The sequence below is a fragment of the Perca fluviatilis genome, chromosome 11, assembly GCF_010015445.1.
Source record: "Perca fluviatilis chromosome 11, GENO_Pfluv_1.0, whole genome shotgun sequence".
Classification (NCBI taxonomy): Eukaryota; Metazoa; Chordata; class Actinopteri; order Perciformes; family Percidae; genus Perca; species Perca fluviatilis.
Window position 1 is genome coordinate 23468144 of NC_053122.1, and position 23686 is coordinate 23491829.

Sequence of the window (23686 nt, forward strand, 5' to 3'; positions counted from 1 at the left end):
GAGCTGCAACCATTATTTTCACAATTAATTGCTTGGTCTATAAAAAGTAAATAAAATAAAATATAACTGACATCGCCACATATCTTGTTTTTGTCTGATCAACAGTCTCTCTCTCTTACACACTCTCAATCGCAACAGGATTCAAAAAGGAGTTAAACAGGCATAAAAGTCGACAGATATCTAAAAGTAAAAGAAACATCAAGCTTCTGCCACCCTAAGTGGTCGTATGAATGCCAAGCTCACTCAACCTACTCAATCAGAGATCACTTAGTTGTGTATGAAGTCACATACTGTACCATGGATCCATCACAGCCACTGTGGTTTTCCTGCAGTAAAACATTATCAAACAATTCCATGAAAGCCATGGGTATGATGAAGGGGTATTTGAGACCAACTGAAAGGACTGTAGTGGGGGAAGGGGGTTGACAAAAAATGGATCAGTTAAAAACAGCTCAACAAAAACTTAAGAACACAGCTTAAAGTACATTCAGTGTCCATTTATTTTTGTGCAGCCAGAAAAATAGAAAAAGTAAAACAAAGGACATTCATACTGCTGAAGTGTAGTTTCTCATGCTTGCCCATTTACAGTACATGTTGATCAGATACAAAGTCTCTTTGAACTGGACATATTGCCACAATATATTTACAAAAATAACAATAAAACTGCAGTCTCTTTAAACATGTTGACACATTCATAAAAATAAAGCTTTATGTGACACGTTTCCCGAAACTGATCCTATTTACAGTCAAAGATGGAGATGAGTCCTGTCGCGCTACAGCTGAGATAACAGAGTTGTGTTGCATGTTTGTGAGTATCAGATTATCTGAAGCATCAAAACCGAAAGTAATTTTTTTTTAAAGTTTTTAAACACCTAAAAAGACATTTTCCGGTCTTTTAATAACATTACAAAAATGCATTCTTGAGTCACAATGACTAAATGACTACAGATGTAAAAGAAGTGCTCACTCATAGCTCTTGGCGGATAGAATCCTTATTGATGTACAGTTGCATTTCCCTATGACCACTATATGTTTTTGTGCCAAAATGATTTTGATTTGATTTAGGATTTTCATTTTAGAATAAGATATATTTAACAGAAATTCTTGACACTTCTGACATGGTTTAAAAATCACAGAATATGCAACCAAATGAAAGGGAAATCTTTTTTGAATGGAGAAGTAGAAGGCTGAATCTGCCAACTATTACACATTGATATCTTAACCATTTATTAAAACAAATCCAAATAATTGCACTCATTTGACAATAAAAAGTCAAAGGACACAATTACTGACAGTTTTAACAGATGTCGGCAGAGCAAAAAAGGCACAAATACATATTGGGCATCAATCCCTCTATATTGGCACTGGCAAACTGTAATGGCCACATTGTATGTAAAGTGTAGTTTTGCTACCAAACAATAAATTGCATCCCTCAATGTCCACCTTTCTACACCACATAGCAAGAAGTGATAACATTCAGTATTGACTACAAAATGAGACTAAAAATCAACAGATGACAGCAGCATGATCGTAACTACACAACGCAAAACACTGAAGCCCTAATTCATCAGAACCAGTCTCGACTTTCCCACCTTTCCCCAGCAGATGAACATAATGCATCTCTGTGTATGCGTGTGTGTGTGTATAAATACAGTATACTGTGTGTGTGTGTGTGTGTGTGTGTGTGTGTGTGTGTGTGTGTGTGTGTGTGTGTCTGATCAGTGTTCAAATAAACAAACAAAAAAAAACACTCAGAAAATCAATCCTCAGTGCAGGAACTCCACTTCATTCATCTGTCTAGCTCTTTGGTTTCCAAGCCTCTACAGTGCATCAGTTGCAGGAGTCTCTGGGACCTTCAGACTGGCTCTGCTCAGCCTCACGCTCCATACCATTCAACTTATTTACTCCCATCACGTCTCCACTCCAGCTGATGCTTCCTCCCTCTCACTCAGTCAGGTTCTCCTCCTTACAGGCATCTGTGAAGAGGAAGAAGAAAGACTTAGGACACAGCACAACGGGGACTCGATGCATGCGTACTGTAGCACAGACAGGATTACTGTTACTTGACTAAAATCGTGTTGGAATCTTTTCGTCTATTTTCATTATTAATAATCATGCATAACATAACCTCACCAGTGGCTTGGTTTTGGGCAAACTTTCCACTCTGCTGCAGGATCTCTCCCAAGAAATATATATATTTTCACAAATCAATATTTCTATTTTTAAAAAGGACTTCATTTTATTATACTACCCACTTCAATGAGGACGCAACCAGCATCAATTAAGTCAATAAAAGTAGGAGTAAACATAATTCTGCCCACTAATCTGTACAACATGTAGACTAAACGGAGCTTCCAGTTTTCAAAAACAAGATTTATCACTTTTTGAAGCCCTGAACGACTGCCTCATTTGACTTTGTTTAGACCCAGTGAGAAATTACAGCAGACTGGTTAGTTTCACAAAATCGAGATTGTGTTATGCACAAATATAAATGATAAAAATATTTCAATAAAGCCTGGGTTGAAAAACTATGAACATACAGTATACTTTAAAGTGAAGAGTTAATGCTTGTGTGGCATGTTTCCTTCGACAACACTATACTGATCTGACACAGTTGGGAACACAAGGCAACCTCTAACACTGAAATCACTAAAAGTATGCAGGCACCTGTTATTTGCTTTCAAAAAAACATGTTAATCAATCAAAGTAGAGCTTGCTACTGGCAAAATGCAATTGCATCTACTAAAAGCCAAACATTAATTGGCAGAAGTTATAATATGTAAAGCATCTGCATTGGACAGCGTATGCCTTAGTTTACATTTAGACCCAACATTTGTGACTCAAACCACTGTGGAAAACTTTGTTTGTTTCACAAAGCTAAATTACAACTGTAAAACCACAGGACAACAACACTTGACTCATCTTGTGTCATAGACAGAGTTTGGGTAACATACCATCCCACCAGACTGACAGCTTTAGCGGGCAAAGTGGCAACAAACCAAATTCGAGCAGATGTGACTTAAACACAGCCTGGTAAGATCTAGTCATGTTTTCTATAATTGTGCTCCTTGCTGTAGTTAACAGACTCTGATATTTAAGTTAGAAATACATGAAGGAATTGTTTGATAGGAGAATCGTCCAGCAAAGACCTGAAGCTGGTCTTGATTCAATACATTTTCCCTCATTTTGACACCAAGCCTGGTTCAGTTTTGTGCTCAGTTCGTGTTGTTAAACTTGGCTTTCATCCTTACATTCATGATCCATCCCACTTCAAAGCTGTGGAGTGCTTTTGAATTTTATTCCCATTCCCAACAAATCACACCACAGTTCTTGCTTTTCTCCCAATTAAGGTATTTGGTGCAAACTCCAATATGTCCAACAAATAAATACATGCATACAGTAGATCAATGCACTACATTTTCCAATGATTCACTTTGAGCATTCTTGGTGTGAACATGCTCTTAACCAACTTGGAGGATGGTAAGAATGCTTACTCCTTTATGCTGCATGTGAAGGCAGCAGAGTGTCCCTTAATCTGTCCACCTATGAACTTCAAGTACAGACACAATATACCAATTTGTAAATCTCTATTCACACGGTGAAGCTGGTGTATAATGAAAAACAACTTCCCGACAGGTTTGTATCAAATATATGTCAATGCACTGGTGAGAGCAGACATGGGATTTGTTTTTTGAACCAGCAGCAGTGAAGTCTCTTGTCTTGACAAAGAGGATCCCAGCCTCTTCATCCTCCAAAATCCCCCCAAAAAAATCCACACAGCAGCATCCAGCAGGACAACCAGGACGTCAGGCACCATGCCTCCTAGCTTCCAGTTACAGGCGACAACCAGCCAAGATTCAAACGGGTGCGTTTCCTACCTGGGACAGAGAGGGCGGGGTGGGGAAGAGGGCTCAGGGTCCGGGACAGAGGGGGAGTTGGGGCTAGCAATGCTGAGCATCTATACCTGCAGGGCTTAGCACCAGGGCCTGGAGGATGTCTGACAGGGAGACGATGCCCTCGATGCTGGAGTGCTCGTCCACCACCACTAACCGATGCACCTGGCAGAAAACACAAAACACACAATTACATATGCATGTCACATCAGTCCTGAAGTGATTTCTGGGTAACTAAATGTACGTATGTATACATCTTTGTTTCCAAAATCTCACTTCTGCTTTGACTATTCTGTCCACAATGGTCTCCATTGTTTCCATCTTATGGCACTTCATGACTCCTTCGAAATACTGGGAGCGATGTTTCAGAGCCTGCGTCACTGTAATGTCCAGGTTGTTGTACGTCTTCTCAGCAGCCAGGTTCTGCGCGCAAACATGAAAATGCATTGTAGAAAGTGAGACAATAAATCACAGAGCAGTTTAGCCTCTTATATTTGGTTTTTTGTCTCTTCAAAAACAGAAATTGTCAAAATGTCAACTTACAATCACATCAAACTTGGAGTAAATATCCACAACTTTGCCTGTAACATGACATAAAAAGTAAGTTCATTTAGTATTATAATTATTATACTTTGTCAACACTGATGTTTGAGATCTTACCCGACTCATCTACCACAGGCAGGGCAGACACTCGTCTCTCCACAAAAATGTTGAGTGCTTTGATGATGGGCGTGTACGGGTGGATGAAAGCGATGTCCTGGTACGAACCAATGCCCAGCTCCCCGAGAGTCTGCTTCATGAATGCTGGCTTTGGCATTTCACACATCTGGGGAACACAAATACAAAACACAAACATAATGAGGCAGGGACAAGTCGAGTCGGTTCACTCTCTCCACCCACTTCCTTTCAGTAATGGCACATTTTTATTAATGTCCACATTGACCACTAGAAGGCAGCAGACAAACGAAAGTGAGGAGGAGACCACAAAGTTCCCAGCAATAAGCAATCCTTATTACCCATCATATAGATTAAAATACTATGCAAGCTAAACACTCATTCACAGACAGACTGGCAGTGACTGTGTGGGACTCACAAAAAGCTGGAGGAACTTGAGGATCCTCTTGTGTGTGAGAATATAAAGTGCATTCCCTGTGACGGGGTCGATGACAGGCAGGCGGTGAATTTTGTTTTTGATGAGGGTGTACACGGCATCAAATAGGCTGCAACACAACAAACACAATGACCCGTTACAAGTAGCACAATCAAATCCGCCCACATACACACACAAAGATTAATTATTCATGAGACAACGTACCTTGCATCAGGTGATATGTTGACCAGAGGCTTAAATGTTGCTTGTAGGTACACCTCTGCAGCAAGAAACATGAAAGTATTTTTTGATATTTAACTTCTAACAGAAATATAATCTTACATTATGCATGCTACAAAAACATGAAAGTATGATCACGATGCTAACCTCTCCATGTCTCAAGTTTATGCTCCTCTAATTCATATATTTGCACCTGAAATACAAGAAGTAGACATTGGTTTAAGAAGAAAAAAAAAACCCGGAGAAATCCTCCTTGGACCAAGAAACAAATATCATAAACATGATCTGTCAAGCGGACCTACCATCGGTGACTTATAGTATCTGTGTAGTATGATGATGAAATCTGTGATTGTCAGCATTCCTGCAATGAAAACAGAATCTATAAAACACTGTACAGCGGCGTGCCTGCAGGCATTGTACGATTTGGTTAAAAGAGATGCTTACAAGGGCGTGTTCCAAACAACACATTGCTGCCCCCCCCCTCGCTTTATCCCCACGCTGACTTTGCATTCATTATTCATCACAGGCTGACTTGCAATAAACTCTACGCAGGAAAAAACAAACACCAGAACAACAAAGCCGATTCACCGCTAGTTTGGCTTTTGAAACTCTCCTACTAACAAGAGGGTTTATTTTTTTAGTCTGCTGTTTTTTTCTGTTAAATATTTTTTACAACCTCTCAGAGGTCAATACAGAGAAGCCATTGCTGTGTTCAGTGGTTTATGAGAGCTCTAATGACTTCTGCTCAATATAGCATCTTACTCCACTAGACATGACCAGCAGCATTAATACACACACAGCCTGTCTTGTCTTCATTCAGCAATGGCACAGCAAGAGAAGTTATGAAATAAAAATGAGTAAATTAGCCTTTTTTTCTAAAACTACACTGTGGACTAAAACTATGTATACTGCACACTAAAGTGCCATTACAGTGCTTAAGAAGCAAGTAAGAAGATTAAAGGCATCCGCTAATTTAACATTTAGTTGCTAAGTTCGGTCTTTTCTTTGAAGATGGTATTCAACTGAAAGTTGGCAATTACAACAACAATGTGCAAAGAGTACGAAAGCTTTTTTGCCTCTTATATGAATGAAATACTTTCAAGTGCGATTTAACAACTTCATAAAACTTCAAAGTCAATGTTAAACATTAAGCATCAAATATCAGAGCAAGGAAACTGTAAACTAGGAAAACAGTATCACACGTGGCACTTTAATAAATCCAAGATTCTTCGAAATACTATCGTACACACTATAAAATAATTATTTTAGTGTGTGCTAAAAGCAGATGCCATAAAACAACGCCAAATTGGGCTTGGGGAGGCAATGGACACACACACACACACACACACACACACACACACACACACACACACACACACACACACACACACACACACACACACACACACACACACACACACACACACACACACACACACACACACACACACACACACACACACACACACACACACACACACACACACACACACTTAAGTTAGTTCTGTGATTTGGGGTTTCTTACCCACAAAGCTTTGCTTCTCTGTGTCCCATAGCGGAGCAGCTCGCACACCGTTAGCTACCAAGGCAAAGAACGCTTTCTTAACCTGTAGGCAACAGTTCAAATGAAAAATCCAATAAGATTATACACAATACTTATGCAATTATCTTTACTGGAGATGAAACACTTCATCTATTAGTTGATCAACAGAAAATGAATCAGCAATAATTCTGATAATCGAATCAATCAATCAATCCAGTTGTTAAATCAAGCAAAAACAGCAAATATTCACTGGTACAAGCCTCTTAAATATAAGGATGTGCTGCCTGTGTGTGTGGTTTATTATATGACTTTAAGTTCAACATGTTTAAGTTTTGCACTGATGGTTGGACAAAACAAGACGTCACCTTGGACTCTCTGAACTTGGGATAGGAATTATTTCCCATTTTCTTGACATTTCATAGACTAAACCAGGTGACAAGATGACAAATTAAGGGTCTAATCACAAACAATCTTTGGTTGCAGCCTTCATCATCTGATTAGTTTTCTCTGTCACATTATCACGAGTCGTTGTGATGTATTTTGAGAAGTATGTTCTAAACTCCTGATAGCTTTTTGGTGGTTTTAGTATTTCCGTTTCTATTAGATACAGACTCCCAACTCTGGGCTTCAGTGGATTTCGTGGTTGCAGATCTACACATCAAAGAGACCTCCCAAGGATTACTGTTTAACAGATTTTATTTAATCAACCATTTCGTAGAAACCGCTCTGGGGCAAATACTCACACTTAATTTACTGAACATTAACTTTCGCTGGATGTCTCTTTTGGTTCTCAAGCTACTTTTATATCACAAAGGTTTGTCTGCAGGCAAAAGAAACTATTTTGTCAAAATACCAACTTGGAGCGCTGTGTCGAACACCACCAGCTTGGAGCTTGTGGGGACAATGTCATAGCACTTGTGGGATTTCATGAAGCGCATGTAAATATCACTTTCAGGTTCAGCAGCTGTAAGGACAAGAAAAGCAGGATAAAAACTTTTAGAGGAAGGAGAAATCTCACAGGGAATATATAATGACAGCATGGAAACAAAACACTCTGAGAGCCTAAACAACCATTACAGGTCTGGTCCACTTACAGCCACTTTACTGCTCCATCTTATGGATAATTAAGATCTGCTTTAAGCACTAACAAGCACAACAACAGTGGAAAAATACACAGCAAATTACTTTAGGAATGTAGGTCCTTCACTGATGATGCAACTTGAAGATTACAGTGTTGTTTTCCCCACATGTGTTGATGAAACACACAACTAAAAAAATATATATATAAAAAACTGCTCCTCAAATGGAAAGTGTACATCATGGTACATTGAAAATGGATTGCTGGCCAGAAAATTCCGAGATTAAAAAAAAAAACGGGCCTGTTGAATATCACTCCAGCATTCCACGTCTTCATTTATTAAGACCGCGGTGTAAAATTCTCATTAAAACCCATTCATTTACAAAAACGGGTCTGTTGTGATCTAACAAACCGGTAAAGCCAGTCGTCTGTTGGGTTACGCCGTAAACGGCTTTGATATATCTGTAGCATGGCCCGACTACTCTTTTGGCTAGAAACAGCTGGAATGCCTACGATATCCTGTTGTTATGGAGTCACCTTTACATTTGATCACTAATTGCGTTGACGTTCGTAAAAATGAGCAGCTATCGCAGTGGGACACTTACCATCATCATCTAGTTCAAGTTTCTCCAGCATGCCTTCGAATAAACCGTAGACCTAGGAGAGGGAAAATGCAGAAGTGTGCAGTGAAGATCGCAGCAAATCCTCACAACAACACACGGCAGCGCACGACAAAACTTTACTGTAAATTGTGAGTGAGCCGAGCAGCAGGGTGAAGCGACTTTCCCCCCGCGGCCTGGGCAGACGTTGTGATCACACAGAGCGAGGTGTGCAAAAAAAATATACAACAAAACAACCACATACACACACAAACAACAACAAAAACGTCGCGCGCCACCGGCGTTTCACAGATTACATAAGGCTCCTCCAGTTCCGATATACACAGATAACGTGACATAAACCGTTAACTATAGAGCTGCAACTTTAGTGGCACAGTATTATTAGACTAGACACACCCCTTAAAACTCAGAGTGGAACAGTCCTGAGCCATTTGCTGCAGAAGGGGGAACTAACGTCTACACGCTGCTCAAACAGCCAGCCACTACACGGACGTGCGAGGAGGAATCCCATCACAATAAATCAGCGGAGTCCTTTGTTATAGTTAGAGCCTACCAAACAACACTCACCGCAGGAAAAGTCTTTCACATGTACAGCGTGGAGAAAAAGCAGGAAGCTCCGCGCGCTGTGGACACACCCCTCCATGCAGAGCAACCTGGGCGCTTCACCATATTAGGAAATCCCCTTACGTTGCTTAGCAGCAAGAAGCTGGGGATGCCTGGTCACATCCTCGAGAGTTCATTTCTTCTGACAAAACGAGCAACATGGCCGAGCTCTACAGAAACAACTCGTTGGAGCCTCGAGCACATTGGCAGCAACATTAGAAAAACGACATGCAAATTGTGCTATTTGCATCTTGCACTGACACAGGCGAGCTCCCAGCATGACATAATGCCGTGTCATGCTGAGAGATTTGTACACTAGTGTGCTTGTTGATACATGATTTCCCTTGGTCACTAATTTGCAAGTATATATTCAACAACAAGCCACTGCAGCAGGAGATGAAGCAGATGCAGCAGAAAGCCTGCATACCTGCTCTGGGATGCTAGACAGCTCCCCAGTGTCACCCTGCAGTGGTGACACAGCGCTTCTCTCGCCAAAAACCTACTCCCGCACTTTCATAAATCTTGCCCTGCTGCATCGCAGCGGGCACGCAGCCTGTTCTGGTATAACAGCAGACAACAGGGAAGCAGACATACAGAAATCCATTAAATTAATTGGAAATGGGATTTGGCAATAAGTAAACTTTACAGCATCAGAAGATTATTTTGTCAGCCTCTCTTATGACTTAAGGAGAGGGGGAAGGGGCAGCACAGAGAGGCTGACAGGCACTGACTTGTCGTTTTTCAACCACAATCGTGAGTCCTTGGGTGTTAATATCAACAGTATGCAATGTTGGTGATGAAATATTGATTTACCCTCTCTGGCTAGAATCCACAATCACTCCCAGCAGACAGGTCGAGACAGACCAGATAATTGATCACTAAATGGACACGCTAGCTTTGGGAAATCTAGTATCACACCCTGACTTAGACTGTGGTGAATCCTCAATAAAGCCCACAATGAAAACCCTTGTGACCAAACCCTGAACTAATACTTCTCAGCTGTTTTTGCAGTAGCAATCAATTGTGCACCCGCTCAGTCCGACGTTTCATGCTGAACACATTGTTCCAATGCAAAACCAATATTTATATTCTTAAAAAATAGTGCAAACACAGCCCTGTTGACACACATCGTGCCCTAGTGTCAGAGCTAAAACTAAAGAGATTTGCATCATCCATTCTTTCTGTTCACCACTGTCCAAGTAAAGCCTCATGACACCGAGTAAAGCAGCGCATGACTCATGGACAGACTGTTATGTTGCTACAAAGAAAAAAATTGTTATTAGTTTCAACATCTTGTGATTCATGTGATAATCAGTAGTACTTTTTTAGAATACATGACTTAGTTTAACTGATATTGAAATACTGCAAAGATATAGCATTTACCTGCAAGGTTTGTCACATATGACATATTGACATATTTTTTTGTTAAAGTAATACATATTTCACCTATTTTAGAAATTCAAATGCATATGCTATTCCTGAGCCCCAGGAAAATTCAGTTATTACTTATTAACTCATACCACCCTCTCCCAAAGCTAGAAACTGGAGCCTTGGAACAATACACTAGTTTTGTACCTGTGGTGTGAAATCTCTCTGCTCCTCTTCAAACTAAATGTATGTTTACGTTCTAACATTGCTGACTGGTGAAAGAAGTTGCATACACCTAAATGTATTTGACTGAGTCATACCCACATTAATTGATTGTTTAGAGTTTACAAGTAGTGACAGAACTTACCCGGGGCAAACAAATAACATTTAAGTGGCGTTTTAAAACGAGTAACATTTTTGCAGTTTGACTCACTTGTTGCGAGGTAGAGTAAGATGTCACAGGGCTCGAGGAAGGGATCGGTGGTTTAGCAGAGGGAAGGCTGAGGCGTTGACCTGTGTCTGGAGGTGTGGAGATTGAACAGGATCGATAGCTCGCCTCCAGGCGTTCGGGGCTGGGCCTGCTCGGCTGGGCCTCCTGGGTAAATAACGGTTGGCTGGACGCCTGAGTTGGGGTGGTGGGTGGTGTGGAGAGTCCAGAGGCTGCAGAGAGATAAAAAGGTCCACAATAGATGCCACAACTTATCTCTTGTTTCTCTCAATGTCAGTCCATACTTCGTTTTCAGTGACAATGAAAAACGCTGTGCGGGTTGACATCGCTGATAGGCTTAGTTGGCAAGACTGAGGTGCTACAATGGTAACTGCTGCAGATACCATCACTGCTGTCACATGCTATGACAGAGAAGGAATGCATATCTGATCCATCAGGGATTGAGAGTGTCCTAGGTACTAAGAAACAACACAGATACCAGAGATACATTCTCAGCCCAGTCACTGACAGACAGGGATGCAAAAACCACCATTAGAAAGACAGCTGCAAAACAAAAGTATATTCATTATTTAAGTAACAATTAGCAGCATGTGTTAGCTTTAAAATGTGTCTTCAACTAACATTTCTACTGTCACTCTACTGTCATTATTTACTGTAGGGTGACTCTTTTGTAAGGAGTTTGTTGCCTTATTTACACATTCTAAATGAAAAGTAAAAAAGGCTAGTAGACCCCTAGCAGATTATACAGATATACATTGTGTGTGTGTGTGTCTATATATATATATATATATATATATATATATATATATATATATATATATATATATATATATATATATATATATATATATATATAAAATAATAATAATAATAATATTGGTAACAGCAGTCTTGTCCTTTACACAGCTCAGCCTGTTCTTAAATGCCACAGGTTTTTGTGGTTTATATTTGTGTTCTAGGCTCTTGGTGTTCACTGAGAAACACTGACACCACCATTCTGTTTAGATTCACAAGAGTGGACCATGACATACAAACTCCTCTGTAGGGTGGGTTTGTACATATCAAATAATTGTAATTGCTAATTATTGAAAGGGATAGGCTTACAAACAGTGGTGAAGCTATTTGTTACTGTCCAGTAGGCTACTCCTGATCTCTGATAAACAAGTAATAAGTAGAAACAACCTTTTGTTTTCTTGTCATAATGGGTTGATTATCTTGAGATTAAAGCTAATTTTCTCGAGATGAGAACATAATTCACTTGTGATCTCGAGATAACCTCGTTCTCGGCTTTCGTACAGTTCAAAAAAGGCTTTTACATTTCAGAGGCCCTTCAATTCCCAATCAACCTACACAGGTGTTTTCACTTATTTTGCATGATTAGACCTGAGCAGTCTAATTAGCCAGAAGTGAAAACACCTGTGGGTGTGCAGAGCCTTTCATTTTTGTTAATCCAGTTCCAGATTCTCTCTCTCTCTCTCTCTCTCTCTCTAAATGTGGATGGTGAAGGAATTGTGAAGGCTAAAAAGCCTCTAAACCAATGTCAATAACAAAATGGAATATCACAACAAGAAAAAACAACATAATTCATATAAATATCAAAACATTAATTTAAAAATCATTGCTTCACCTATCGTTTTTAAAAGAATATTGGAATAGAACTATGAGGTTGCACATATTTTTACACTTAGTTTTACTTAGTATTTTGATGTAAATGTTATTATCATCCCTTTTTTTATTGTTTTTTAAAATGTATTAATTAAGTAATTGATTGATTATATAAAACCGCTAACTCAACGCTATGATTATCCATGTGGCATATTGCTTAATAACACTGCAGTGAACTGACAGCGGCCGTGCATCACTCCGTTTTAATGAAAAATCCCTTGATGGCACTCCAAAGCTCAACTCATATCGATGGATGCAACAAAAAGCGATCAATAATGGATCATTATTGGAAAAAGAATCACAATGAATCACGTAGGTTGTCTTTTCCGGTTCCTGGCGTACCTCCACGATAACTAGGCCGATTACAACATAAGCAGCCGCATTAAACTCCAGTGTAGCAGTCAGCTGTCTGTGACGCAGCCCTCACATGCTCTTTCACATCAGGCATCACAATCTTACGCAGGGTGACATGCGACACTCTCCCTGCACCGGCTCTACCACGCCGACATATTTCTGAGGCCAGACATTGAGTGATATGTTTGATGAGGACCAAATGGTTCCCATTACAAGGCCCTCTACCAGACTTCCAGTTAACTTTTGTCACGCCTACAAATCCAACACTGGTGTGACAGTAAAGCCACTCCGTAAATGACACATGAGGACAAGAATCTATTTCATTAAATCATTTGACTTGACTCAGTAATACGTAACAAACTGAGATCATTAATAAGTCATTCAAAACACACAACGGAGAAATTAAGTACTTAGGATCATCATTCAAAGGTTAACAACTTGTGTATACGCTTAAATGAACCAGGACAGAAGTATCCATATTGTGATCAGCATGGTACATTGGTCTTAACTAATTTCCTGTGACTTTTCCTGCCTTCTACATATACTGTTCAAAAAGAGAATTATTAAAAGTTACCAGACATTTTTCATAAATGAAGCCCTGTGTGTCGAATGAACATTTTTCCTTGGTCTGTCCAAGCACACTTCACACTATCTCTTGACATTTAGTTGGCGTACGCCAGCCCTCTTTGGCATGCCTTACTTCCGCAGTGTAACCTTCTTATTTTAGCCACGCTGTTATGGCACATTCCACAGGAGGAGATAACAGCAGGGTTGGGAGCCCTCTCCTCAGCCTGGTTTATACGGGGCAGCTAGACACCACACAGGAAATGGATGCCTTGCTATAAGTAGTCCAGTCCATCTAACTTTACACACATAAAAAAAAAAAACAGTACTACGCAGTACTTTATATAATATTTTAGAGTGAAGCTACCTAAGAACATACTGATAAGATGCACTTATGCAATGGACATGGCTGTCTACGCAAGGAGAACAACATGGATTTGTAAGGTTAATCTCTCCATAGCCTTGTAATCAGAGTAAATTGCCATTTCCACATCACTTCGTTACAAAACTATTTGAATTAGGGACAATTAGGATTGGTTAAATTAATCAATTAGTTAACTCACGGAAAATAAATTTGTAGATACTTTGAGAATTGATTAACTTCCAGCTTCTCAATTGTGAGGATTTACTGTTTGTGATAGTGATAGTAAACTGAATATTTTGCAGGAGATGTGTGCAGTGTTTCAAAGGTGTGGAGGCTGCTCGGAGTGTAGCAGATTAGCAGAAGCTACTCACACTTGATTGTTATATTGAAATTTACTGCAAGCTAACATATCATGACATAACATGTTAACATAACACCGATAAAAGCGGATCCTCTCAAGAGTGGGTGTCCCCTGAGGAGTCGACAGGGTGTTGTCAGTCAAGTGGGTCTACAGTGATTCTGGGAGCAACGTGATCCTCATTGGTTGACGTCAGAGCAGTAGTGAGGCTGCTACAGGCCCAATGGATGTGGTGCTACAGACTGATCTGGCCAGCATTGTAACACAATAAATCACAACTGTGAATGGCTATGTTTGTATGGGCCCACTAGTCAGAACCTGTGTGTGGATTGTGAAGCAATAGGTGATATAGTCAGGGACCCCAATTAGCAACAAGGGATTCAACAAATTTGCTAGGTACACCATAATACAGCTCTCTGCAACAAAGGACGGGACTATTCAGCACCTCACTAATGGCAGGCTCATTAGCACATAGGTGTGCAAACTGCATCATGGCAAAACATTTAAATGACCAGTCACAATTCAAATTGACATACAAAATGTTGCTGAGAAGCACACAGATGTCCTCTAATTGGCAACATTCTGAAATTTCTCATGCAGATGTCAGCAGCGACATAGCTGCACTTCCATTATGTAGAAGCTCTGGCTCAAAGGACTTATGGTTTAGGCTTAGGTGTCACCACGTCGTAGGTTGCCTTTACGATTAACTCTACATCTTATACAACCACATTTGGACGTACATCATTGTGACAGGACTCTGCTCTTCTCATCTACTTTACCGAGGTCAGACTGGCTCTAAATCAGGACCTGTAAAGGCTGTGATAAAGCACCACTTGAACGCCTCACAGGGCGTCCCAGTGCTTCACACAACAAGCATTATGAGCTTTAACACTTCACGATAGCTGCCTTAAAAGGGGGATTTCTGTATTTTTGAACCTGGACCTATTTTCCCATGCATTTGTGTTTAATGACTAATGTGAACAAAATCTATGAAATTGGTCCAGTATTGAGCGGGAACGCTGTACCCGGCAGCCCCAAACCAGGCTGCAATGAAATCCTACTGGGCAATAGCGACCGCCAATGTACGTCCACTAAAATGGCTTGTTTTTGCCAGTGACAGGCTCAGATTGTTATTATAAGTGTCTGACTATATTATGTTCGTTCTAAAATATCACGTGTGACTTGTCGGAAGACAGCGGTGTGGAACGGGAGTGGGGAGAGAGGAGTGCTGGGTAGAGTTTGTTGTTTTGGAGAACAGAAAGCGTAGCTTTGGGTTGACCAAAATATTTTCAATTGCGCATTTCTGAATTGTGCCAACAAAATGTTGAGCTACCCTTAGTGCAGCTTCCATAGACATTACCTTTGTATATGAACAGGCTGAAGTTACAGCTACAAATGGATCCTAACGCTCCGGTCCAAACACTGTGCCTTGCAGACCATTGGGTCTGCAGTGATCAGTTTTAGTGGGGATGACTCCTGCCAGCCAAAGAAGTGAAGATATCCAATACCAAAGCACATTTTCCTAAAGAAAAATGCTGTTCCATACGTGGATGGCTGCAGACAGAGCAGAGGTAAGCCAATGCTATTAGCTACAGCTACTGTGTTGACCTGGAAAGCATCGCAGGATGACAGCAACTTCACTTTACACATTTTCTTCACATTTTGTTTGGCATCCATTTTCTGTCACTGTTCATGGTGGCCTGCTTCCTCTCATTAAACCTGGAGAGATATTATGAATGGAGATACAGTCCCCACATATAAGGAAAAGCCCCCAAAAAAATAAAAAAAACTTAAAATGTTCTTTCAGCTAAAATGCTTCCTGTCAATTTAAACACCGTTTTTCAAAATGGAGCAGCTATTCTGAAGAGATCCCTAAGGATATGGGACAGAATTAATGAGCTGACACTGTATCAGATAGAGTGGCTATAAATTTCTTTACAATGATGACAGGATTACATCAAAATAAAAACTTGGTCACTGGTTTAACATTTAATTAAAGAAGACATATTGATCCGGCACAATGCATAAAAGCATCATGCAGTATGTGCAGTATTTTGCATTTAACAAGGTATACTAGAGCTAACCTCTTGCCTCCGCCTCACACATAGCTTTACCACTTTGGTCTGTGTCCTCCTGCCCCTTTGTGCGGATGTACTGCATGCATTTGTGAAACCGGAGACCAGATATAGATAGATACCTATTAGGTATATACTGTAAGCTAAAAACAGATCTATGCCAAAAAAAAAAATAGCATGACTTTTGCCAAAAGGAGAATAACTTGAATGTTCAAACTTAAGAATATATTTATGCAGGACTACTGAAGTTTAAAATAAATTATTCTGAAACCTTTATAATGTAATGACCTTAAAATGTGTACTAGCATGTGACTGAGTGTAAACATAAAATATCTGTACCCAAGAGATTACTGGACTACTGGAAAAAGCTGCAGGAAAATGGAGCCTCTAAAGAGCACAGCACATTACCAGAAAGACATGACGACTCGGACTGATGCCTCCCTCCTAGCCCATCTGGCTCCTTCCGTTTCTTGTTCCTCCTCAGGCTGCCAAACCTCTTCATGAAACTCAGTAGGTTTTGGGTTCAAAACTAAATTTGACAATGGCCAACCGCATTACGATAGGGGTGCAGAGATGGCTCAAAACTGTCTCAAGTAATAGTCACTCCATTTGATGAAAAAAGTACAAAAAGAGGTTGAAAGGGATATCCAGCTGACGTCCACAGATCTAGAAAACGATTTTGAAGCTGTTTAGTCTGTTTTTAGGAGAGAAATTGAACTGATCAACTTCATTCGAAGGATAAAGAATATGTAGAATAGTCTTCTGGATTATTCTGCAGGAGAGAAAATTATCTTGGCTACTCCATGAAGTAGAGCATTCCACTTTTCTTTGGAGAGAGCAGTGCTAGATACAAACAGAAAATGACAACCGCAGCAAGTCACCAATATAGACTAAGCTTGCATCCAGGCAAAAAAAAAGAATCCTCCTCAAGCAGCACAAAGCCCACAGGAAGCAGTCTACTGCGTCAGCTCATACATTTGATGGAAAAGGCATGGAGTATAAAAGCTCGGATTTCCACACAGCTTCAGTTGAGAAATGTCTCTCTCGCAAGTGATGCAAAATTAACAAGTGCGACCGGCGCACCAGCCGTGTCAGTGCTGAAATTGTCAGGTGCAGCTGTGGGTGGCGTCTCTTTAATATAGCACGCATGTCAGCAGCCTGTAAAAGGAGGCCAGTCCATGAAGGATACACCAGTGATTGGCTCAGGCTGCACATCTCCCTGCCCACCTTCCACTGCCTTCCCTTTCCCAACAGAGGAAAAGTAAGCACAGGCACATCTGTCTCACTCTGTCTTCACACAATGTAACATACATTCAGGATCATACAATAATCAGCTTTTCCTGAGATAAAAACTACAAATAAAGACATAAAGGTTGTGGTTTTAAGCTAGGAGTCCTGCAGCTCTGTCATTTGTACAGTCGGCTGTCTGTAACTTTTAGGGGCCTGACCTTTAAGACTGCTGAGGCCAGCCCCTGTCAGATGACAGCAGGGGGACATCCCATGTTCTGTCAGCTGATCAAAAAGCCTCCATTCAATACCACTAGTCTCCCCTACCCGTAACAGATGGCCCACTCAGTATTCACTGCTCACATTAGCGACAGCGTGTCCAGTACATATCTCAATTAACATGTTATGCAAGTGTTCCACTCCGCTCAGTGGGTCAATGGCTAATATGAGTGAGGGGTTGAGATATAAATGATGAAATCAGTCACCTCAAACATCCTGTGGTACTCACTGTGATAATGTTTCCAGTATCATAATGAAACTAGATCACTTCAGTTTGTATTGAAGGTTGCTAAGTTTCAGATCCATGAGGATTTTTAATACTGCCCATGGTGTATTTTGTTAAGCTCTTCCCTAGCTTAGCTTCCACACTCAAAATAAAATCATTCTGTCCTTGTAAGGTGTGCGTTTTGTGAATTTGGAAAGTCAAAACTGCCCGGTTTCTTTATTTACTGACAACATACAGCAGCAACAGAAAGAGTGAGAGAGAGGCTCTGTATGGTTGTATGAGGAGCTCCTGAGAGTCTGGTCACTTCCAGATAAGGGTATGAAAGCACCACACTGCCTTGCAGCATTGAGAGACTGACAATGTCCAGGCGATGGGAAAACATCCTGATCATTCTGATTTGTAGCAAATATGGATATTAACACACCTGAGAAAACACAGTCACCTAAAAAAATACTGTGCACATTATACAAAGTCAGATCTTCAGGAACACATACAACTCTAAAAAAAAACAAAAAACTGTGTTTACTAAATAAACATTAGTAAAATACTGATTATAACAATGTAGATCCATAAAGCTGAATCAAGAATAGTTGGAGAACTAAATAAAGACAAGACTATGCCTTCAGCACACCCTTGTGGCGAAAGTAGGGTGCCCTCAAAAACATTCCACTTATGAAAACAGAAAATCTGTTGTGCCCACTCAGTCGCTGTATGATACTCATCTATAAGCATACTTTGTTGCTATTATCATTGGCCCCCGTTCATTTAAAGCCACATCATTAGTCAGAAGAGACTGAGAGGATATAATGTCTCGATCCACATCACACTCTAAAAATCCTGAGCAGCTGGCACAAGAAAGCCATTTGTGTGTTTTTGTTTAGTTACCATCAATAACAATCTCCAGAGGAAACCAAGCATGCCAACTCTTGAGGTCTGGCCCTAACAGAGCTATTCCACCAGCCAATGCCAAAGTGACCCTGTGCGAAGGAACATGGGTATATGTACGAGCCAAAAACATATGACTCATCTTTGTGCCGTTTAAGCTGCTTCCAGCAGGGCGGTTTCCATTAGAAACAGGCTGCTTTTTGTTATGTAATAATCAGCCATCCAAATACATGGAAAAATAAGAGCTGCCTGTTAGGTCTGTTCTTCATAAAACAAGGCCTTGTTCTGCCTAGCCTGTCTCATTTCCACCTCTTAGCGCATACTAGTATTACCATTATGTCATTAATGAGTTTTTAATTTGGAGAATGCACTATGGCTGGACTCCCAAACGTGGGATGCCAAACCAGAAATGTAATCTGATAAACTGGCTTTGAAATGCACTGCTTAATTCTAGGATTTGGGAGCTAAAAAAAACTCCTCTTTGATCGATGAATAAACAAAGCCAACCATCTTTTATTCCTGAGAAAGTTGTTGTCGTCAATAACAGGATGACTGATGATGAAGGTACATCTATCTGCACCCCAAATGATCGCCAACCTGTCTGACGAGGCTCAGGACCATGTTGGCCTGTTGGGAATTGCAAAATAAAACAGTGGATTCTCTTCTCTTTTGTTTACCATGATGAAATCTAGGCTTCTACTTCCTTATTGACACAATGATGTTCAATGTGTGTAACTGAAAATGCTGCATGACAAGTTTTTATGTCAGTTCTCTCACAAGCTGCAAAATATCTGAACTCAATCTGATAGACACAGGTTCCTGTATGTGGCTTTACCTCGTACATACAGTATAAGACCCATATAATCCTTGAGATAGCATAGTTTCTATATATTGTCTTACTTCCTCTACAATTGTCTTCCTCCTCGACCCAGTCTTGCACAAAATAACATCAGTATTAATCTGTGTCATCACCAGAATAATACTATATTTTTACATGTGCATAACTACCGAAATCCAGTTGTAGTGAATCCACCAATTGACATTACAACAGCCAGAGTGTTCAACATGAATGGGCAGTCAGTACAATGTTAGCTTTTTTGACTCACCTCTCCTGGTTCTGGAGAAGATTTTGATGCTTGCAGGTGTGGAGCTGGATGAGGAGCGGAAGATACCACTGAAGCTCAGGCGGCGTGGGGACTTGGGCGGGGAGTCCTGATGAGAGGGATAGGGGAAGATAGTTTTGGGGGAACCTGAGCTGGCCCTCAATTGAACCGGAGCAGACTGAGGACATAGAGGCAGAGAGGTGCTGGCTGGGCTCCTTGCAGACACTCCTTTGGTGGGGCTGGCTGAACGGGTGTGACGCCCTCCCTGAGAGACAATGAAGAGGCAGGTTTTTTTTTCTTGCACTTTTGTAAATGTTTGGTTTATGTTCAGTGTGTACCCAGTGTTATGTGGGACAGTGAGAAGCTGCAGAGCTATGCTGTGAAAAAAATTTAGAGAAGAGATTTATTGCGAAAGGACAGCAGCTGATTGCACTTTTTGTGGTTGCTTGCTATTTTGGTTAATTCTTTTTCACATTATGCAACACTGTTTTGTTTAGTCAGCCACACTGTAATGGTATTTCATAAAAAGCAGTATGAGGATGTGAGTACCGTGGGCAAAATGCAATAAGGAAAATGTTCTTTCATGATCCATAAAAAGTAAAAAGTCTATTTGCTATTATAATACTACTTAATTTGAGCTGATGAGGAAACTATATTCTCAATTTTGCAATTCATGCTGCATTCAAAATGTTCAGCAAGTGAAACTATTTTATAAAACATGGCACAAATCTAAATCTTTCTCCATTTCCCTCTAAGACCTAATACTTTCACAAGGCATCATGTTTAACGTCCTCACCCTCAATACAAGTCAGTAACAGCACCATCAGGTTCACTATCAGAAAATCAACACTTATCTTAGTTAAACATTAGTGAGCATATTTTTCATTTGGACTTTTTGTGCTTATAAGTCTGTCTTTGCAAGGTCAATATCATGTTTACAGACTGAGAAATTCTTCTGTGCAAATACCAAAACAAAACAGGAGACATGGCAGCCAATCTAGCTGGAGACAGAGAGTGCCTCCTCCCACCACTGACTGCTGTCTGCTCTGGATGTGCCAACAACAAAATCTTTAACCATTTGTGGGCTCTGATAAGAGTGGGTGAGAGTTATAATATGTAGCAATCTCCAGCTCGGAGGTTGTATTTACAGAAAACAATCAAATTAAAGAGTAGTGTTTTTGGTAAAACTGTTGGTCGATAAAAGCCAAAATAATAACCAGCCATAACAAAACAGATGATGCATGATGATATGAAGTGAATAAAGAAGCACTGTACTGCAACGCACTGACAGACAAGTCAAAAGGGAAGAATTGTTTTGTGTGGTCTCCTTAACAAGGGTTCAGAGTTGTATTTGCTTAGAGGCTGGCCCTACTCCACGCACACATTTCTGTTTAAACCAATCCTGTGACCAATCAGAGCGAGAGGGAGCACACACCCATCTTTTCTGTTCGTGCAAGAGCTTGTTAAGGCAAGTGAACAGCTATTAGGGTTTTGTCTGAATATACTGTAGATTAGCTGTTTAAAAACACAGGAGAATGCAGGTTTTTAATCAGCGTTACACAAATGTTGCTAAGGTGAAACTGAAATTTGCACTCTTGTAGATATTATGTAGTGATCAAGGGTTGTATTCAAATCAATCAGAGCAGACAGAAAGAGGCTGCTTTCTTTTAGAAAAATCAATTTCCTGTATGTGATGCTGCTATGCCTGGACACAGTGGGCGTCATGTTACTGTAAGGCAGAGCGGGTTGGCAAAATATTTTGCTATCCCAAATCCATGTCTAAATGTGTTCAAAGCCAAACCAGAGCCAAAGAGACAAGATAAAGCATGTGCTCTAAAGAAAGCAAGCTTGAGAAAACAAACAATTGGCAAGTTAATGAAAAATCATGCCACAAAAATCAGGAAAATAGTGTCTGTACCGTCTGAGCGCCCCTTTTGATTGAGCCACTTGTCTCCACTTGTGAGGAAGTAAGCGCACCGAAATCCTGCACATAAATCAGTGTCAAGGTTAAAGATAACTTCCAGGAAATACAGCAGAATAACAAAATGGGAAGTCATAACAGGTAACATAAGCCACTACATGCTGCTTCAGCCAGTTTCACAAAATGGACATTTGGTTCTTCATCATAAATTGGAGTTAAATTTAACATGTTTAAAATGCCATTCAAACAGAAATGTTTCGCCAATGCGGAAAACTTTGCGACCAAGTACAACACATAACCTTTCCCCATACCAAGGGAGGGCTGGGTTTTACATTCCATGTCAGAGCACCTCAGCAGAAAGTCAGTTTAATTACATAATGAGGTGACCACGTATCCAACCTGTTCCGACATCTTTCATGCCACTGTATCACTGTTTCCACCAGGCTGAGGTTGGGGAAGTTCATGTGGTGATGGAAAGCTCCAACATCCAGCTGTTAAGTGTTTGCCACAACAGTTGTATTTCCAAGCGGGGAAGTGATTATCCCAATCTACAGCTGCACATGAATGCGTCAGGAAAACTCAAATGACAATCCATTTGCAGTTAAGTTGGGAAAGCGTGCTCACTATTCACTTCTGACTTTGAAAAACTGAAGGTTCGATAAAGCTGCAGTGATATCATTCACTTAACATGTTTTGTAGGCTTGTAAAGAAAAGAAAAACACAGACATTACTGCCCAGATTAATGAATAGAGGCAACAATAAACAGCTGGCCCTCAGTAGAGTGACCATAATGAAAAATGACTTTGGAACATGTTGGTTCTTCTGAAATTTTTCCTTTGCTTGATATTACTTGTGTTTCCTCACAATACTTACATGCATAGAACATAGGCATATTCTGCAGAATAATAGATAATAAAACCATCGTCGTAAATTAACGAATTTGCTACAATATGACATTACATTAAAGAGTTACTATAGGGCAAACTGATTAACACGTTTAAGGAAGAAAAATGTCCAACATATATCTTTCTAATGGTGCAAACAGACAACTGTTTCTAGCAAACGTTAGGTCCACTTAACATAGTCTTAGGGAAATAAATGCTATATATTTTGTGGCAGTTACGAGACTGATGAACTGAAAAGTCGTGATAAAGAGACAGCTGTCAATCATGCACGCTCTTCTACGTCGCGTGCGAGTTCAGGCGGAGACGCAACGAAATGGCTCGAATGTCTTCCCGTCCTGATTTCATGAATAGTTAAACAACAAGCGCAGTGTGACTTTTGTTTTTTACAGTCACAGTAAGAAGCCACATTAGTTGATACTTCACCGACTCACTGGCATGTTAATCCGCAGATTTTTCTTCTTTTTTGGCATTTTCTTTGAGCTCTCCTTGCTGGACTCCGTCACCGTGCTTCCCATTATTCTCCAAAGGAGCGAAATAAAATAAAAAAAAGTGCGCTAAATGACTGCTGTGTCGCGACTGCAGACCACTAACAGCCGCCTCCACCTTCACTTCAGCTGCCGCCTCTTACTACGACAACACTGAGGCGCTGCCTCATCTACCAGGAAGTAGGCTTGGCAGTGAAAAGAGGCAGGGCACTATGGCAGGGCACCGCAGAGCACGCATCTTCAAATGAGCTTCAAAGCTGACTGTTTACAGGTGTTCTGTCGCAGTATGCACCCCCGAGAAATGTGTGTCCCCGGCCCTGACGTGTTTACGGCTCGGTCACGCCAGACACAAAAGAAAACAGCAACACTCCGTCAGTCCTGGTAAAACAACG

At 40.5% G+C, this 23686-nt stretch overlaps 1 protein-coding gene across 6 annotated transcripts; it reads right to left on the reverse strand.

Annotated features, from left to right (window-relative positions):
- Positions 1-476: 476 nt before the first annotated feature.
- On the reverse strand, positions 477-23469 carry LOC120568062 (5'-AMP-activated protein kinase subunit gamma-2-like). Of its 6 annotated transcripts, none has more exons than XR_005640657.1 (16): positions 23241-23469; positions 21902-21967; positions 19987-20248; positions 10869-11095; positions 8450-8501; positions 7624-7730; positions 6749-6830; positions 5526-5584; positions 5371-5416; positions 5209-5263; positions 4987-5113; positions 4554-4719; positions 4437-4474; positions 4170-4316; positions 3879-4058; positions 477-1976 (listed from the first exon to the last, which is right to left on the reverse strand). XR_005640657.1 is itself a non-coding variant. In XM_039815253.1 (16 exons), the coding sequence occupies exons 1-16, from the start codon at positions 23322-23324 to the stop codon at positions 1945-1947; spliced, it is 1644 nt and encodes a 547-aa protein (XP_039671187.1). In that variant the 5' UTR covers positions 23325-23467; the 3' UTR covers positions 477-1944. The 6 variants fall into 6 exon arrangements, 5 of the variants coding, with proteins under 5 accessions (XP_039671187.1, XP_039671188.1, XP_039671189.1 ...); XM_039815253.1 differs by having other exon boundaries at positions 3965-4058; positions 23241-23467; XM_039815254.1 differs by lacking the exon at positions 21902-21967 and having other exon boundaries at positions 3965-4058; positions 23241-23466.
- Positions 23470-23686: the final 217 nt, after the last annotated feature.

Coding starts and splice junctions, on each gene's coding strand:
- LOC120568062 (XM_039815253.1), bottom strand. CDS start 23,324: ATGGGAAGCACGGTGACGGAGTCCAGCAAGGAGAGCTCAAAGAAAATG. Junction 11,096..19,986: donor CTTCTCCAGAACCAGGAGAG/GTGAGTCAAAAA, acceptor ATCTCTCTGCAG/CCTCTGGACTCTCCACACCA. Junction 5,264..5,370: donor TAAACTTGAGACATGGAGAG/GTTAGCATCGTG, acceptor TTCTTGCTGCAG/AGGTGTACCTACAAGCAACA.